The 19,466-nt window shown below is 45.9% G+C and overlaps 1 protein-coding gene and 2 pseudogenes across 3 annotated transcripts; 2 read left to right on the top strand and 1 right to left on the bottom strand.

Annotated features, from left to right (window-relative positions):
* The first annotated feature begins 1,721 nt into the window (after window positions 1–1,721).
* Window positions 1,722–11,540, top strand: LOC133913637 (SCAR-like protein 1). 3 transcript variants are annotated; one of them, XM_062356839.1, is made up of 11 exons: window positions 1,722–2,068; window positions 3,526–3,689; window positions 3,784–3,907; window positions 3,985–4,111; window positions 4,723–4,784; window positions 4,921–6,068; window positions 6,202–6,576; window positions 6,688–10,667; window positions 10,757–10,843; window positions 10,935–11,054; window positions 11,162–11,540. In XM_062356839.1, exons 1-11 carry the CDS (start codon window positions 1,917–1,919, stop codon window positions 11,210–11,212), a joined length of 6,390 nt encoding a protein of 2,129 aa, XP_062212823.1. In that variant the 5' UTR covers window positions 1,722–1,916; the 3' UTR covers window positions 11,213–11,540. The 3 variants fall into 3 exon arrangements, with proteins under 3 accessions (XP_062212823.1, XP_062212826.1, XP_062212825.1); XM_062356842.1 differs by having other exon boundaries at window positions 6,319–6,576; XM_062356841.1 differs by having other exon boundaries at window positions 4,726–4,784.
* Window positions 11,541–11,573: 33 nt separating this feature from the next.
* LOC133910819 (CASP-like protein 4B3) lies at window positions 11,574–12,528 on the bottom strand (annotated as a pseudogene).
* Window positions 12,529–15,109: 2,581 nt separating this feature from the next.
* Window positions 15,110–17,989, top strand: LOC133910820 (amino acid transporter ANT1-like; annotated as a pseudogene).
* Window positions 17,990–19,466: the final 1,477 nt, after the last annotated feature.

The raw sequence follows: 19,466 nt of genomic DNA on the forward strand, positions 1-19,466 counted from the left end.
GTGGAGCGTGTTTAGAATATTAGATTTTTTTAACGATTCAGCCTATGTACTAGGCTTACATATTCGGTTTTTTTTTTTCTGATCCCGTCATTAGTTGCTATAGGTTTTTGTTTGGTTGATTGATATGTAAGGAAAATAGGTGCTTGATCAAGCATGATGTTTTTCTCTGCTCAGACACAATGTAGTTTGGTCGTTTGGATGTTACCGTGTGCCGAAGAAAAAACGTAACATCAAAATAGCCCTTCATTACACACATAAAATGTAAAACACCACCGCTCCTCCACCAGAGAGCGAACCATTGTCTCGTCGGCGGTGAGGCTCTGGTGATGAGTTGCCGGAGACCACTAGAACTGAACAAGGGCTCTCCCCTGCTTCTCCTCCGCCGTTGTGCGTGTAAAGCAGGCCACGATGGCAAGATCGGCGCGTCCGCAAGCAGACCGAGGGCGAGATCCGCGCGCCCGCATGCTCGTGTGACTACGGGCGCGACGAGGATGGCACGGCGAGATCCGTGTGTCCACGAGCTGGCCAACGGCGAGTTCTCCACGCGTTCGCGACCTTTCCGCGTGCTCGTGCATCCATGGGCGTGACGGGGATGACAACAGCAAGCCTGCTCGTACGGAGATGGGCGCAATGCGATCCACTCGACGGCGGCAGTGGACGTGCGGAGGCAAAGGAAGGAGGAGGCCCGAGCGTGGAGGATGGTGCGGGAGACGCTTCTCCGTCGTAGCTAGCGGAGAAAAAACAGTAGGAGACGACGGTGAGAGAGAGGAGAGATAGACAAGCTCGATTTTGAACGCTTGAGCCTGATGAAATTGTCTTGAGTCTGAGTCTGAGAGTTAACCTAGTGCAACAATCAAACACCACACAACAGCAGCCGGGCATGCTCACGCAAGTCTCACTAAGGTAGCAACAAAACAAGACCTATGTGACGTCTCATTCACAACTATCCAGGAAAAGCTCACCACTAACAGCAACCAAGATCAAGTTGACAACAACGAAATTATCATAAATTAAAAGTGATCAAATTCTACTGCTAGTACTAGTATTTTTTAATAAAAATATAACTTTCGGTCTTTATATCGATAGAACCTCAAGACATTAATAATACACTGTATATAACTATTTTATAAATACGAGTATCCGTATTATTTTATAATTGTGAACACTCACTGTTCTGTAGCTGTGTTGGTCGCATGCTGACTCATGTAACAGTACGTGGAACACAACTCACCCCATTCGAATTCTGATTCGCCATTACCTGGTTAATAAATGTTGGACCTTACCAAACGCACTCGCTAGTGTAGTTGCTGCTGCCTTATCGGGTGATCAACATGAACAAGCCGGCGTAGCCGTCCACGGAATAAATAACCCGTCTCCCTGCCAGCTCAGCACGATTCAACGCTGGGCCCCACCGTCAAAACCCAAGCCACCCCCATCTGACCCTTTAATTCCATATCAATAAACAACCCAACAAAGCGCTCCGACCCCACCTCTCCCCACCTTGTAGGCCGGTACCCACTGACCGATCAGCCCCACGTGGCGGACCAGAACCTAGGCCCGCATGGCAGCTGGAGGAGCCCCACGGATCTAGCGTGGTGGTAGATTAGAATATCTCACGTGGCACGAGGGCGTGGGCCCGTGTCGTCAGCGACGCCCGTGACGCGCTGCGAAATAAGAATGTGTTCTCTGACGCGTAGCCGTAGAAATCCCGTTACGCTCGCTCGGGCCGCGTCGTCCTCGCTTCACCCGCTCTGAATATTCACGCGCCCGCGAATCTACCCCACGCAACGGGAGCGGGCGGGCTGATGCTCTGCAGGGTGGTGGCGGTGGCGGAGGCGCTGGATTCAGTGGCGGAGTCGTGAGGTGCTCGGGGGAGGGAGGAGAGGGCGGTGGTAAGCGGGAGGGGGTGAGCAGAGATGATACGGTACCAAATACGGAACGAGTACGGGCTGTCGGATCCGGAACTCTACGCGGCGCCGGGGGAGGAGGATGACCCGGAGGCGCTCCTCGAGGGCGTCGCCATGGCCGGTCTCGTCGGCGTGCTCCGCCAGCTCGGGGATCTCGCGGAGTGAGTGATACTGCCTCTGATTTGGCCTGGAAACTCTAGGTTGTGTACATAGCTTGTGATTTTGGAAATTTTTTCTGAGGATTGCGATGGCCTCCTTTTTTTAAAAAAATATCGGGGGTGTTTGTGTATACTGTAGTGTAGTTTGGTACTTCGCTTGATGCTTTTGTTACTTGTTTAGTTGATGTTTCTGAGTGTTCTGGGCGAGTTCCTGAGCACATTTGCTCAATCTGAAAGCATCGGTTCGGTGGGGAATTTGCTTTTTCGCTGTGTTGCACAAGTTGCATTTGCTGCGGATGGTTAGACTTAGACTTGATACTGATTGAGTGTATCAGTGTTTCCTAGAAATTCTGGCCGTATTTGGGCATATCTTCAGTGCTGATTTTTTTTTTTTGGGAGATGATTTTAAGGGACTGCCATTTGAATTTCCGCCCAAAATGGGGTTGTGAATCGAACTTGATTCCACTTTGGGGCGGTGAGATCGGCCGATGCGGAAGTTGCGTTGGCCGGTGTCTTTGTTAAACGCCTTCAGTGTTTCAGGAGATTTTTCTTTCGTCATTCATGGCTCACCTCGTAGCTGATCTTAACACGAGTTAGGAGATTACAGGTTAGAGAATGCACTGCGTTTTTTATTTCACTGTGGAAGTCAAATCTGGTGTATTCTTGGGCAACAGCATGTGACTTACGCACATGGGTTGATGTAGAAAGACGCTACAGATTGTGAAGTATTTGACCTTGCTTGGTCACAGCTCCCTTCCTTTTTCTGCAGCTAATAATCGGGGCTTGATCAGAGTATTTGACCTTTGTTTGGTCTATTGGAGGAGAATTGGCATAACGATTGGCATTTCTAACTGTGAATCTCATTATTGCAACAATAACACTTCTGAGTCCGACGACGAGTGCTTGCAATATGTGTGGAAGGAATTCATTACCATAATATCCCTGAATTTTATAATGTTAGCCTGTTGGTTTGCAGATTGAAAATTAAGGTTACTTGCGGATGCTGTAGATGAATCGGTGTGAAAGTTGCTGTTTTCTCAATCAATTGTTGCTGCTCAGTTTAGACTTCACTTTAGTGCTTAAATGGGTTTTCTTTTTTATATAAATGGACTAGTGGGCTGACTTGGCATTTTGTTTTTGCGAATGAGTTAGGTATATAATTCAAACTGTTGGCTTGGTGAAATTTTACTCACGAATATTGTCCTATTTTTGGCTCAACTTCAGCATGGAAAAAATGATCATGTTTGGTTGTTTTTGAGGAGTTGCCTCTTAAAAAACTATTGGATAAAGTTCTAAGCCAACTTGTTTATGACATAGGTGTTAATTTGCTGATTACTAATACTTTATTTATCCATGTCTTAGTATTTGTGTTACAATGGTACCGTAATAGTGAACATGCTACTTTTTTTTATCTTTTTCCTTTCTACTAAAGAGTTTATGTTTCCCTCTGTGTGCAAAAGGTTTGCAGCAGGAATTTTTCATGACCTGCATGAAGATGTGATGGCCACTGCTTCTAGAGGACATGGTTTAATGCTCCGGTTGCAGCAGCTAGAGGCAGAATTTCCAGCAGTTGAGAAGGCAATTATATCCCAGACTGACCACTCAAATTACCCACATGATGATGGTTAGCCGAAAAATAAAATCTGTGCATCACCCTTTTGTTAATTTCTTTTGGCACAATTCTTATTTCGAAAAGTTCTCTGCACATTCTCTTGTAGGTGTTGAGTGGCATGCAAATCTTCAACTTAAACAGAATATGATCACACAAGGAGATATGCCCCGTTTCATTTTGGATTCATATGAAGAATGCCGTGGCCCACCACACTTGTTCACGTTGGATAAGTATGGAGGTGTTCTCTTTTATAAAAAAAATACTATGAACATGCTTTCTGCAATTACAGACGAGGATTGTTCTTCAGGTTTGATCTTGCTGGTGCTGGAGCTTCCTTAAAGCGATATTCTGACCCCTCTTTCTTCAAGACAGAACATGCCTCGAACATGATAGAAATGGATGTTGTCATCGAAAAGAAGCCCCGTAGAATCAAGGTGAGTAAAAAAGATCAATTCTTGCCAAGATTCTACAAAAAAAAAAAAAACTTGCCAAAACTTGTTTTCCACTTTGCCCTGGATGCTTTGCTTCTTAGTCTGATTGATGATTTTCTGCACAGACAACATGTGAAACTAGCTGCTACGCTTCTATTCTAACAGTTGAAAGTTAAACCAGTTATTTTTATTTGGTAATGCCTATGATGGTGACTATGTTGGTTTGACATTCTTTTTATTTTTCAATTGATTGAACCTGTTAAAGAAGATCTATTTGTACATAGCGCCAAGAGTCAACCTAATTAAATTGCACGCAAGAATAGAAATTTAAAGTATGACCTGATAGATTTTGGAAGGTCTGTCAAGCCAAGAGTACATTGTTCATCTGCCATTTGTTGATGACAATTAATAAGTTATCATCTCAACTTGCCTTGTATTTTTTAAATTGGAACCTGGCCTTTTCCCCTAGGTATATCCCTATTTGTGTGTGCTTTGTTCTATTTAGGTATGCTATTATGTAGATCTATATAGATCCAGTTCTTTTGAGGCCCCATATATTTTCAGCGAGAATTGTGCCCTTGAAATCAGAAAATTACTGACCTCTCTTCATTCAGAAGAAGGCTATGCGTTGGAGGAAAGGAGCGACACTTGAATCATTACTAATTACAAACTCTGAGTAAGTTCAGTGCCGTTTCTGTGGCCATGAGTGATTCACCCAAAGCAGCCAACGTACTTTGGAAATTTTAGTTTAGAAGATTTTAGACTGGATTTGCTATGTGATGATACATTGTTTTTTTGAGCAAAACCTGCAGGCCTCACACTACCTCCAAGGATCGAACTTCTAGAAAAGTTCCACCAAGGACAACAAAGTTGAAATCAAGGCATCCACGGAGTCCTGACCAAAAAACTATTAGCAGAATCTGCAGGGAGCATCTGCAAGAAGTAATTTCGTCACAACAAAAGATCTTGTCCAGCTATTCTGCAAGGCACTGCCATGTGAAATTTAGGTCAACTGACTCAAGTGAAACAACATCTCCATATGGAGAGTTGGACAATTTTGCTGCTCTTGTTCAATCTTCTGGTAAATTGGAACTCACTAAAGTTGTTCCAGTAAATGAATCTTATACTGTGGAGACTACATCTGCACCCACTAATGGATCAGCTTACCTGGAGGCAGACGATAAACAATTTCTGGGGAAACAACATGGACCTACTGAATTGAAAGAGGCCTGTAAGATGTCTCTCGTGGAACAAAATGACATGATCCGTGACTCAGAAAAGCTGCAGGAATCTTCAGATTACCTGGTTGGGGAATGTAATCGCAGATTGCAGTCAGTACGTGAAGAGAAACTTCTATTAGCTGTGCTTTCTTCTAATCATGATGTCAATGGCTGCAGGCCTGATGACATTGCTAGTGATCAAGGCAACTTTGTCGATGCTCTTAACATGGGCTCTGAAGGTGAAGCAGATCTTGAAATGAAAACTGAGCGGGATTCCAGTTCCAATGTGGAAGGGAATGAATTGAACTGTCATAGCAAGGAATGTGAAATTGCATTGGACGCACAGTTTCCAGAAGTAGGTCCTGCAATTGACTCGTCACCAGGTCTGAAAGATTCATGCAATGGTGGAGAACCAACCTGTGTGGACTTGCCTTTGATAAATGATTCTGCTCCTTCCGCAGTTTCAAATAGTAATGGTCCAAACTCGGGTTCACCTTCTAGCAGACAATTGAATGGTGTTGATTGGACCAATGATGAAGAGCCTTTTAATGATGACGATCTCATGGATGTGAGTTCATCATCTAGTGTAGTTTCGGACAATGCTGACATGCAAACCAATGCTGATCATGTTGGTTGTCAACAATACCAGGACGAAGCTTATCACTCACTCAATGATGATCATGCTGCTGTTATCCACAGTTCTGATAAACAGTCACCCAAGACATCTAGTGGCTTAAATGGTAATTCTTACCTCTGAAGCATCAAGTCTTTTGATAAAATTTATCTTATCTTTTATAGTGAATCTAGCTTAGATCATTTTAGCTTTGTCGCTATTTTTCTTTTACCTACATAGTTATTGTCTTGACTGGTCAGGTTTGGCTGTCAGTAGCATCAATTACACTGACAAAGCATATCACTCTGTGGATCATGGCAAGAACTTTGAGCTAGATGGTACTTCTATTGTATTGAGCAAACTTAATGATGTTTCAGAAGATGAAGAAGATATCAATGTTGGGATTGCTGATGATTTGTTTCTCCACCCAACCATACCCAATCAAGAGAAAATACAGGAGTTGAAGAAAGAATTCGAAGAAGGCAAATCTCTAGATACAGATACTTCACCTGGCAAACTTGCATCATTGCTAGTTAAGGATCATGGTATGTGCATGAATGATTTGGAGATGGACAATGTTTTAGTTCCTGAAGAAATTGTTGCGGATACTACCCCAACGGGTTTGCTTTTAGATGGTATGTTGATCGTGAGTCTTTTTTCTTTTCCGTAACACCTAAAAATGCTTTATTTGGTTGGGTCCTCTATCTATATTGCATTTTAAATGCTTTATTTGGATGGGTGTACAGTTGATTCAGGAATTGTTCCGACAAATTCAAGCATGCACAGTAATCTGTTGTATGAATCATATGATGACGGGGTTGTTGAAGACGTGCACTCTTTATCAGATGATGATCTATCAACTCCTAAAAAGCTTGTTGCAGAGGATCATCGAATAGTTGTGCTTGAAGAAGGGACTTGTTCAGCTAGCCTCAACACACACAAAGAGGATTCCTTGCAAGCATCTGTCATGGACAGGGAATTCTCTTATGTTCAAGAGCTTCCCGGAGTCATTCAAGGTGTATCACCTTCTCAAGATGACACAGAAGCTTATGTAGGGGAGACACTTGCACCCTCTTCCTGTGTGTTCAATGATGACACAGAACCACTGAAGATTGGTGATCCTCTAGCCCCTAGTACTTCATCTCTATCTGGGTCCAGTTTTTCCTGCGTGGAACAGCATGCATTGACTGAAATGGAAGACATTGTGGAATGTTGTAAAGTTGTGGATGCAGAAGAATCAACTGCTAACAGGTTTGCAGATGATGTGGTACCTACTGAAGAGTTCACTGATGCTGCCAAGTGTACTGAGAAAGCAGAGGTTCTGGCTACAAATTCAACTGAAGAAGATTCTATGCATGATTTGCAATTACAGTCTAGTTCTCCTTTCAGTGAAGGCATGGAAACAGCAGAAGCTACTTGCAGAAATCTTGGGGAAGTAGATGAATCAAGTGAACATCTCTCTAAGAAAAGTATGTTGCAGGCAGACAATATTCCTCCTCTTACTGAAATAGAGACTACAGGCGAAAAATGTGGTGACAGTGATGATAATCAATTTCTTTCCTCGGCGCGTTTTCCAAAAGAATCTGATTATCAAGAGGAATTACTAGAAGAGGCCTGTCTTAATGCTGAAGTTCTCTCTCGGTGTAATTCAGATAAGGATGGTGCAGTAAGCCTGAAAAGTAACACGGTGGAGAAACAACCACTGGATGTTGATCAAGATTTGGTGTGGGGAATGTCTGCTCAAGATTCTAGTAGTACAAGCTCATCCATGGATCCTGTCTACATGATGAGCCATGCTCAAATTTATCCATCTCCAGGTACCAGTTACCAACCATGTTTCCCTGAAGAACAGGATTTCCTTTCAGAACTTTTAATACAACATGGCAATATGGGAGCAGCTGCTGATTCCCTTTGGGAACCTGCAACTCCACCTGATGAAGCACCATTACCATCAGAAGTTATGACTGAAGAAGATTTCAAATCCTTCTGCCACGAATATCATGAGATAGATTTTACAGCTGGCACTGAAGGTTGTCATGGTGAACCAGCCTCAGATTCTAATAGTATGCCAAATGCTTGTGTGGTCAGTGAACCAGATTTTCCTTGTTCTGTATCTGCTTTGCCGGTGAAGTTAGACCAGGAAGCCTGTGTTCGTTCTAAGTTTGGTATTCAGCATACTGAATATTCATCTGCCACAGATATACAAGCTGATACATCAATGCCCTGTTCTGGCGAAGAAGATTTCAAGGATGATACACCACGAGTAGATTCTCACTTAAAATCTCACGAGTCTTTCAGTGATAACAGAAGTCCTGAATTAGATATGCTCTCTGTTCCAATGGATTTTGACTTGTATGGGGTTGATTCTTATAGTAGTTCTCGTTTGTTTGATAAAGAGGATAAAGAGAAGACGTGTGAAGAATGCTGCTCTCCTTCAAGCAACATTGTTCCAGTGAAAAAGGAGCTGGAAATTCGTGCTAACCTTGTTCCACATTCTTTTATTGATCAAAAGGTAGACGAACTGGATGCTCCCTCAAGTAATGCTGTGCTAGTGGAACCAGAGATAGGAGCCCATGTCTTGGATAAATATGATGATAAAGATGTTCCATGTTGTTCAACTAGTGAGAAGATAGGTGTCCTAACTTCACGCAAACCTGTTCTAGTCCAGGGGTCAGAAGTTTGCATCTTTGGTGAATTTGATTCTCGAATTGTTCCACCATCCTCAACTGATGAGAATAAAGACACTGTAGAAGCCCCTGCTTTAAGGACTTCTTTCCGAGCCGAACAGGAGTTAGAATGTTGCCCTTCTGGTGAACATGATTCTCAAATCGCTTTATCTTCTTCGCTCGATGAGAAGATTGATGAACTGGATGGCCCTCCTTTGAGCAATGATGTTGTACTGGTTCAGGAGCCAGAAGTTTGTGTACCATGTGGACTTGATTCTCGAATCGCTCCATGTTCTTCAACTGATGAGAAAATATATGAACTAGATTGCCCTCCTTTGAGCAATTCTATTTTAGTGGATCTTGAGTCAGAAGATCATGCCTCGTGTGGCCTTGATTCCCAAGTTACCCCATGTTCTTTGGCTAAAAATAAGACTGATGAATCTGAAGCTGCTCAATCAAACAGTGTTCTTCCTGAGGGTCTAGAGCAGGAAGCTCATGCATCCCTTGAATTGGATTCTCAAGTTGATGCATGCTCCTTGAATGGTGGTAAGGTTCGTGAAATAGATGGGCCTCCATCATGCAATGTCATGGTGGAATCAGAGAAGGAATCTGGGTGCTCAACTGAATTTGATTCCCAATCCGCACCATATTCTTCAAATTCAGGTGTACTAGATGGCACAACAGCATTGACTTTTATTCCTGTCATGCCAATTACTGAGGAAACATATCAGTCGTCTCCTGCTCCACCACCCACTGTACCATTGCCAAATGGTTCCTATGAAGATCCTCAAAAACCACCCCCTCTCCCTCCTCTCCAATGGAGGCTTGGAAAGCCTCTCCTAGGGCTGCTGAGTACAAAAGGCTGTATGCCTGAGCCTGCTAGGAGAACAGACCCTGTTTTGCAGGCACCAAGCCAAGAGATGGACACTCGGTTAGGTTTGCTTGATCGAATGAATATATCAATAAAACCAGTATCCTCTGAAGAGATCAAAGAAGATAGATATCAGAATTCGATGGTAGACTGTAATGATCGAAATGTAGAATTTGGAAGATTATCGACCAGTCTAGCATTAACTGATGTTGCAAGGACTGAACACGACTTGCCATTCTCAGATGCTTCAGATAACAGTAAGCAAGAGGGCCATATGTCTTCATCCGCAATAGGAGTTGAGGAACATCTGGATGATACTGGGGTCACATCGACAACAAGAGTTGAGGAACATCTGGGTGATTCTGGGGTCCCACATGGAACGGTTTTATACCCATTGAACCCTCTGCTTCAGTTTCCTACATATGAACAACAGGGCCCTCAATTGTGCATCTTATCTTCAGATGCTTCAGAAAATAGTGAGCATCCCAGTGATACGAATCCAGCTGCATCTGAGGATGCCAAATCTGTGGATGGTCACAATGCTGATGGTGGCATGGTGAGCACTTCAACTACAGGACATGTTTCTGAAAATAGGTGTTACCAGCAAACTCAGCACGGTGAATCACTCTCAGAGAATTCAGACCATAAAGAGCATCTTTCTAATGCATCAGAGGATAAGAGTGTAAAAGATCAGTCTATTACAGGTGAGGCACCTTCAGACACACCAAACCATTCTGCACCAGGCTCACTGTTGGAAGAAGGGAATAGCCAGGAGAGTCAAATTTTACAGGAACAAAATGTGGAGATCTCTGAGGATAGTCAGTTGGAAGGCTCATTTGCCAGTGCAGAATCAACGGCAACTCAAGATTATCCACATGATGAACATAATTTGGAGAGAGCAAAGATACACCAGCCAATCAGCCCAGGCCCGTTCGTGGTGTGGCCTGGTGATAAAAGTAACCTCGTTAGTGGCCTTGATGAAGGAAGCTATGCACATGCGGAGCAGCCACCTGTGATGGGATGGACTGTTGGACCTCAGATGCTTCATCCTAATTATGGTATATCAGTAGAAGAGAACCAATTTGAACCAAATATCGCAGATAATCGTTTAATCAGGAAGCCTATTTCAATTAAAAACATCCCAAGGAATCCATTGGTTGATGCTGTCGCTGCTCATGATAGAAGCTCGGTAGGTGTCCTCTTTCATCGTGATATTCTTTTATGTGCTGTATTCATGTTTCCTGTTTTAAGCTAACACCGACTATTTTTTTTTTGCAGATGCGAAAGGTTTCAGAGCTTGCACCCCCAACTGACAAGCCAAAGCCCAATGAGAGAAACTTGTTGCTAGAACATATAAGAAACAAGGTTGGCCAATAAAATTCTTCCTTTGTTAAAAATAAAAATAAAACAAGCATGCGCTCTCTCTAACTTATTTTGCTGTTTGCCCTTCAATCAGACCTTCAACCTGAAACCAGTGGATTCTGCGAAGCCAACAGCCATGAGATCCCCTGCTAGAGCCGGTACTAGAAACTTGAAAGTTGCTGCAATCATAGAAAAGGCAAATGCCATACGTCAGGTTGTCTCTCTGCAGTTAACTTCCACTTCTTTTAGCGACGAGTTAACTTCCATTTTGATGTTAACATTGTTCTTTTACTTGTGTCTCATGTGTATCATATTGAACAGGCAGTGGGAAGTGATGACGAAGATGAAGAGGATAACTGGAGTGACACATAGACGGCTACTTTTTGCTCTCTGCCTCTCTTGGTTTTTTTCCATTGCAGAAAGATGCCAAATCATCAAGAACACTCTGGATAGGTTGGGTTCAGCTCAGCCATGTCATTTTTTGGTTAGCAATGCTAGTCTTATGTATAGTATATGCCCATACATTTCTGGTTTTCTTTTCCGTTCTTTTACCCTATTGTTTGTATACTTGCCTCTCCCAGCAGCAAAGGCTGTTGTGGTAGCTATGATCCATGGAGAGCGTGCATACTCTTCAGGTCTATGTAAATTAAACTGATGTTCTAAGTAAACAGAATTATTTACTGAAAAGAGTTGTCTGCTATGATATGGGATCCAGTAGACGCGTCTTTACTAGTTACTGATCAACGAACAACGTATAATGGAGAGAGTATGCAGGTTGCTGCAGTGACAGGGAAGAATTGTATGTGCAGGCTACGCTAGAGCTTCCAAGCAAAGGAGCCGAGAGGCCGATGGCCACGAATGCGAAGAAGGCCATGCTGATGGCCGCCGCCACCGAGTCCATGAACAGTTTGTCCGCCGCCTACATGCGTAGGTGTAGTCCGTCACCGGCGGCCGCTGCCGAGAGCGCCGATACCAAGAAGTAAGCGACGACCTGCACCAACGTTTTCAGACTCATTCAGAGAACGAGACATGCGGTGGGCGGTGGCTACGCCAACGTTGCCAGGTTGGTCATCGGTGGTTGGATCGGGGCGTTGCGAATTCCATGGAAATGCGCTTGCGCGCACATGCGCACCAAACTCACCTGATCGCCGGCGAAGTCAACCACGGCCGACGCCTTCCTCGCCGCGATCAGGTCCCGCCCGGATCTGAGCTGGTGGAACGTCGCGCGGAACCTGCACCGTGGTGTAAAGCCACGCGATGATCGAGATGCCCAGGCAGTAGCTGCACGCGCGCAGAGCACTCATAAATTAGCATTCGAAAATCGAAATCATGAAGAATCGCAATGCCTGGAGTTGATCAGGTACTAATACTGGTACTGATTTGTATTCGGAGTATTTGCGGAAGTCTGGGCTGCCGCCGTGCGAGTTGGACGCCATGACGACGAGGGCGAGGAGCGAGAAGAGCCACGCGACCGCCCGCAGCAGCAGCCGCGCCCGCGCCGGCGTACTGCCATGGCCGATCGAACGCTTCCTTCTCTCGTGGAACATGAGCCAGCAGGGCATGAAGCTCAACGTCACCGTTCTGCCGAGCACACCTGCGCCAGCTGCGTCTCCTCGTCCGCCTCGGCGCTTCCTCTCCATCAAGCGGACGTGCGCCACGAACGCCGGGACGCAGTCACAGTCAACGAGGCCCCCTAAGCGGCAGCCCCGCCGGCATGACCTTGCCGTCGCTCCCGGAGGTGAATCAAGTAAGAGAGTTGCCTGGGCCAAAAGGAAGGCTCAGTTATCCAAGCCTGCCTTTCGTGGAGGCCCGTCGAGGGATTAGGCCCATGCAGACGTGGTCGCCGTGAGAAAGAGCCACGGCGACGGCGAGCTTCTCCGAAGAAGCCACTGCCGGCGTGCGCGAGATACGGCGTTTCTCCGGTGTTCGAGCGGATGCGTTAGAGCCTATGTATACATTTCCTGATCGATCAGTTCATGATGCCTTCTTGCCTGGATGCGAGCACGATGCAAGCCAGTACCTAGGCTAGCTAGCGTTTGCGTATTTGCAGGACGCGTCCGGCGCGCTGGAAATCTTTAACTGCGGTTCAGTGACGGAGGATAGGCCAGGCCAACCTGGGCCGTCCCTTCCCCCCCCCCCCCCGCCCCAAGGCCTTTTTGCAAAAAAAGTTTTTCACACCGGATATGCAGTCTGATTGCTAGCTACTCTTCTGTTTTTTAATACTTGTCAATTTTGATCACTTTATTTATTTTTAAATATTTGCCATTTCACGTTTTTCAAGATGTTTCTAAATATTATAATTTGTAACTATCACTCAAATATGTATTTTGAACCAAGTATGGGAAATATCAATGTATTATTTTTTTATGGCTATAAATTATGCCATAAATTACTTTAATGATTTAACACTTGGGAACATTATCAAAATTATTTTGTTATTTAACCCCCTTGAATTTTGGTCCAGCTCCGTCACTGTGCGGTTAGACGTTCCGGGTGCTGTTGATAGGCACACGCAACGGTGTCACGGTGAGGCATGCTCATTTGAAAGAATCAGAACAGTACCATATATACATACACGTGTGGCCTGGCCTGCTGGCCTAGCTTGGCCCAAAACAGCAAATACTGGTTCACTGACACTGCCTGTAGACCCCGGCAGGCAGCTGTTGCACGCCGTCCTTCCTAACCTGCCGTCGCCGGCTGCACAGCCACCATCGCCATAGCCGATTCCACAACAGTACCTTGTAACAGAGCTCCATGCCGTCCATGGCGGCATCGCCTCCACACAATCTGTCAACACCAACCCGTGTGGAATGAAAGCAAAAAGCGGAAAGCCCATAGTAGTTTTTGGTGCGTGACAACCGAGCGTGCTCCACGCGACTCCAGAACTCACCGGCGCCCACCAGATGGATCTCGGCGACGATGCCATGACTGAAGGAGGAGCAAGACGCAACCAGAAACGCCTACGTCGTCAGGCAAGGAAGGAGCACAAGCAACAGGAGAAGGCGCCTGGGGAGAAGAGGGCGACGACGGCGGCCAGCACTGTAGTTACAGTAAAAATATATTAGACCCGATCCGCAATGGATGTACCAATCCAGTGTTATAGTATTGCTATTGTAGTGTAACTTATTACTCCTGTGCAGTAAATCAGATCACTGGTACAACAACAGATAGTGATTAGGTGATATATTATACTGTAGCATCAGCCTTATTTCACTGTACAATGAATGATCCACTACATTAATTTATCATTAGTGCAAAGGATTCGGATCCTAGCAAAGGCGGGAATGAGTGTCACGTGAGTGCGTGATTGCGTTTGGGTCCCATCTGTCAGGGAGGAGTTGGATATGGATGAATAGAGCAGAGCACCCTGTATTCGGTATCGACGAGGTGAATGGAACACGACGCCACACTGTTTCCGTGATTCTCCTCGATCACGAAGCCAAGGTGAGCTACCTGGTGCTGTGGTGCACACGTGAAACAGGAATTAATACTGGTTACTAATTCATATTTAGTAAAATGTTGTTTGAAAATTATACACGTTACAAAGTGATACACCAGGGTCCTCTTGTCTCTAGAATTGTCCCGTGACCACGGCTCTCTTCTGATCTCCCACCCGGCTTGCTTTACTTTTCCCCTTTGTTATCCACTCCAATTCTCTGTCGGTTTGTTACAGAAGACCCACCCGATCAACCAGACCCAAGCAATCAACGAGCCCAAAAAATGGGGAAAGTGCTGTCAGCCGTGGCGATCTTCTCAGGTTTCCAGACGGCGAACACACACAAAACTGGCGTGACATCGCGAATCGGCTCGGTGGTAGCGCTGGATGTGCCCAGCCTATCCGCTCGAGTTTGATCCTAAGAAGGATCGATGCTCAGATGTCACGCTAGGGTATTTCTCTAGTAGCATGTGAGATTAGTCTGAATTAAGTAAGATACATACGTGGGTATATGTTTAGTGGTATTGCTCGCGTATTGAAGGTTTTATATTTTCAATCTCTTTCATAACGTGTATATAGATACACACGTATATACGCATAATATATGTACTCCATACATATATTATGCGTGTCCTCGATGTATCTTAAAGAAACTGGCGAGACATCATGTGCTTACCCGGCTACCCCACCACCCGCCACGCCACTAATGATCATCCATCCATTCATCCTCATCCTCGCGCGAAAAGAAGTTGTCGCTCGGTAGCCGAGCCGAGCTAAGCTCAACTACTCAAGGTTTGCTTGCTGCTGAAGAGACGGGGCTAAGTGCCGGGGTCGATGGCGGCGGAGGCGAAGGTGCCGCTGCTGGAGGGGAGGAGGGGCGCGACGCCCGCGCAGACGCTGGGGAACATTGTCGTCTCCATCGTCGGCACCGGGGTGCTCGACCTGCCATACGCCTTCCGCACCACCGGTTGGTTTGCCGGTGCCCTCGATGTTGCGGCAGCCAGCGGCGCCGCATTCTACTGCATGCTTTTGCTTCCATTTTGCACTTATTCATCTAGAAACGAATATCTTATTATTCGATCGATCCGATTTCTGCAATTAATAATCATTTTCTCGATCTTATTAATACTAGTTTCATCCCTTTTCACTTATTCTTATTAGCGTATCTTTGTATTTACTTGCATGTGACCGGAGTCACGCTTGTTCGTGGCGAGGCTGTCGCGGTGTGCATGTGTGCGTGGTGCGGGCGTGCTGAGCTAGTCGTGGCTGGTGCAGCCGATTCCATAAGAGTTCAGTTAGCTAATCAAGTATAAATAAAGAGGAGTGTTACGGTGCTTGGGAGGTACCTGAGGAACCTTTCCTCTAAAAAATATGGACCGTTGATATTAATGAGGGTAGGTTAGGAACTGTAATTATCCGCTGCGCTAAAACAACACGAAGGTCGTCTTCTCCGTCATGTTACAGACCTCGTCTCTGCTACGGTGCCACAGCCAGCTGTTCCCCAACTCACAGCCGCCCTCACTGTTGTTATTTGATCCGCCGCCGCCCAGGGACCCTGGCCAGAGGATGGGCCGCCTTTCAATCTCCTCTGCCTGGCTTCTTTTTCTGCCCAACGTTGTACTCCAGTCTTCCCCTCAAGAATCTGAAGATTCGATTCCTGCTCAGCCCGATTCAATTGGATTAGGATTCAGGTTGCAACATGGTTGGACTTTGTGGGAGGATTTTGATCTGTTGGGCAGAAGAGTCCTGAGAGGTGGTGATTCCGCCAAGTTGCGTCGTTGCTTGGAGGCTGCCGCTGCCAGGAAGGTGCCACCAACGCACTTCACGGCGTCGCAGTTGCACACAGCGACGCACCACTCGACGACTTTCGCGGCGGCTGGCGATGGCCATGACCACGGCCACTGCGCGGCCACACGTGTTGGATCCTTCGAGTCCCGCCCCACGCTCCGCCACCGCATGGGCGCGCGGTCGACGGCGAGCACACGGCAGCGAGAAGCACAGAGAGACAAGCCCCTCTCGTGAATTCAACCAAGATGCACTAGTACTGCGTACTAAATTACCCTCCTCTCTAATTCTGAAAGAGAATGAAATTACTAATATACCCTTTAATTTTATCTTTCAGTTGATGTCTGACTCACATTTTTTAGTTCCGACCCACAACTTAAAATACCTCTTATTAGGTACCTCTTATTTTTTAATCATTGGATTTGAGCAAATGGACGGCTCTCGTTAATCCCAAGCATTGTAAAATCTCTCATAAATAAAAGGAGAAAGCAAGCAAAAAAAGCTGCGAAGTTGTGCAGCGCAAAATCCATCTGTTTTCACTATTCAACTTCTTCCTCGGGTTCGCCTGAGTTTCAGGTGATCGGGTGATAGCATGAGCGAGTTATCTCTGGAGAGGGGCTGCGCGATGCAGCTCCAACAATTCTGAAGTTCATTTTCTAAAAGATTCAGTTTAAAGCTGGAATGTAGAGATAAGCTATGAGAGCGAGAAACAGAGGAGGAGGAGGCGAGGAGCATGGCCACCCGCAGAATCATCGTTGCAACTACACCTACGGCGACTTGGGCTAGAAATGCTTCAGCCGGATCGGCCGGTACATCACAGAGGCCACCATCATCCTCTCCCAGACCGGCGGCGCCGTCGCCTACCTCGTTTTCATCGGCCAGAACGTCTCCTCCGTCCTCGCGCTCCTGCTGCCGATCCAGGCCGCGCTCTCCTTCATCCGCTCGCTCTCGTCGCTTGCGCCGTTCAGCACCCTCGCGGATGCGTGCACCGTCCTGGCCGTGGCCACCGTCATCAAGGAGGACCTCCAGCTCCTCGCCGTGCGCGGCCGGGAGCCGTTCGCGGACCGGAGCCCGCTCGCTGGGCTCTGGGGCGTCACGTTCGCCTGCGGCTTCGCCGTGTTCTGCTCCGAGGGGTTCCGCTTGACGCTGGCGCTGGAGGCATCCATGTCAGACCGGAGCAAGTTCCGCTCCGTGCTCTTCCAGGCCATCGCCGGCGTCACCATCGTGTACGTCTGCTTCGGCGTCTGCGGCTACCTCGCCTACGGCGCCACCAAGGACATCATCACGCTGAATCTCCCCATCAACTGGTCTACCGCCGCAGTCAAGGTCAATAGAAATCTCACGCACGATGCATTGATGCAAACATGATCATCCGATCCGTTTCATACCCTCAATTTCTTGATTCTTTTTTCGGCAGGTCTTGCTGTGCATTGCGCTGGCGCTCACGTTCCCAATCATGATGCACCCGATCCACGAGATTGTTGAGGCGCGGCTGTTCGATCCGGGCTGATGGCTGCGGAAGCACTGCCGCGGCGGCGCCGAGCGCGCGGCGCTGCACGTGAGCCGCGTCGCGGTGCTGGCCGCGCTGTCTGCAATAGCGTGCTTCATTCCGGCGTTCGAGTCGTTGCGTCCTTCGTCGGGAGCACGGTGTGCGCGAAGCTCTCCTTCGTGCTGCCCGCGCTCTTCCACCTCCGCGTCGTGGGCGCCGCGGCGAGCGCGAGGCGGCGCGCCGTAGACTGGGGCATCCTCCTCTTTTGGGCTGGTGTTCGCCGCCCACGGGTTGTCCACGGTTGTGATTGTGTCCCGGCATGGACGAGTTTTTAGAAAATGGGTAAAACATCGTACTTTTTTTATCATGAGATGTATAGGGCCAATAATTAATTATTACAATATTTTAACTTATATAGCTAACTTTACATGCGGAGTAGACCAGATAAAAAAAAAGCATCTTGAAGCTGATAATCTATAAACCAAGCATGGACGAGTTGGAATGTTGTTTCAAAAACTAGCCTAATAGCACCCGCAATCAAATTCTAACGGTCTTGATTAAATCAAATACTTTTTTCGGTCACAAATGCTGGTTACTTTGATCAAAACCGAGTCAACATTTTAAAACTTGATAGCCAATAACTTCTAAAATATTTAATTTAAAAAGATAAAAATCACATACGTAGATTTGTCTTGAATTTTTTTATAATATTATTTTTTTATTAAATATTATAAATAATATTTTAATAAAAAATAATAGTCAAAGTTATACGTCGAAAACCGTAAAAAGTCAAAAGCGATAAGTATTTATAACTGGATGGAGTAGTATATATCAAATACGATTAATAAATTGTTAAATTCGAAATTAAAATTATGAAAAAAAATAGCAGTTCGGTTTCTATATAATTTTAGAAGCAAAATTCTTAAATAAAGAGTCCAAATAATATAAAATAGATAAATTTTTAATTAAGTATATCGCTATAAAATATTATAGTGAGATTAGCCACGTTATTAAATTGTGCCATTGCTTTAAAAAATACGGTCCGGCTATTTCAATGTACTATTGTTAGCTTAGTTTGCAGGTTTTCATATGGCTGCTTGATTTACACGTACCAGTCAGGTGTAGTATGCTCAGGCTCAGTTGCTGTCGAAGCCTAGCACGCAGAATTGCAAATTCAGAGCATGACAGATATGTGCTCGATCCATCAGCGAACAAAAGCTGGAGTAGCTTTGCACAGTGCCAGTGTGGTTTGGGCAAGTTTCACTGGAACACGTGCAGCACTTCGACCTGTACCGTCTGGTAGCAGCAGCAGCTTTGCTCCGGGATTTTACAGTATCAGAATCCCAAAGCCCAACAGTAGCTGCTATTCGTGGCGTGCACGGAGTTTGATTAGAACGCCAAATCAGCACACGATGGAGTACTGCTTTGCTTCGATAATGCGCTAACCTGGAACAGTATACACTCTTAAAAAAGAACAGTAGGCACTCAAAGGAACTGTGCAACAGTGAATCATCGAAGATTGAGAAGTTTCAGTACAAGAAAAAACAATTTCCTGCATTGTTCATCGAGGACATTGTCTCCAGTCTCGACAGCAGAAGCAAGAAACGATAAAATTCGCAGGATTTCAGATATGTACGAGAAATATAAAAAGGCAGGGAGCAGCAAGTGCTCCTCTGCTACAGGTACACAACATTGAAAACTGAAGCAGAGTACATTGGATATCAATCGGTAAATATCATCACATCAGGTACTAGTATCATCAAATATTTCACGAGCAGAACACGAGGAGCCCACATACTGACATACAGGTAGCAAAAAAAGAATTAATTCGTTGGTTCTGCAAGAAACATGGACGGAGGTGGTCCTGGTAGCCCATTCTGTGCGTAGGTGCGAGGCGTCATGGGCCATGGTTCGAG

The sequence above is a fragment of the Phragmites australis genome, chromosome 3, assembly GCF_958298935.1.
Source record: "Phragmites australis chromosome 3, lpPhrAust1.1, whole genome shotgun sequence".
In the NCBI taxonomy this organism is placed as follows: domain Eukaryota; kingdom Viridiplantae; phylum Streptophyta; class Magnoliopsida; order Poales; family Poaceae; genus Phragmites; species Phragmites australis.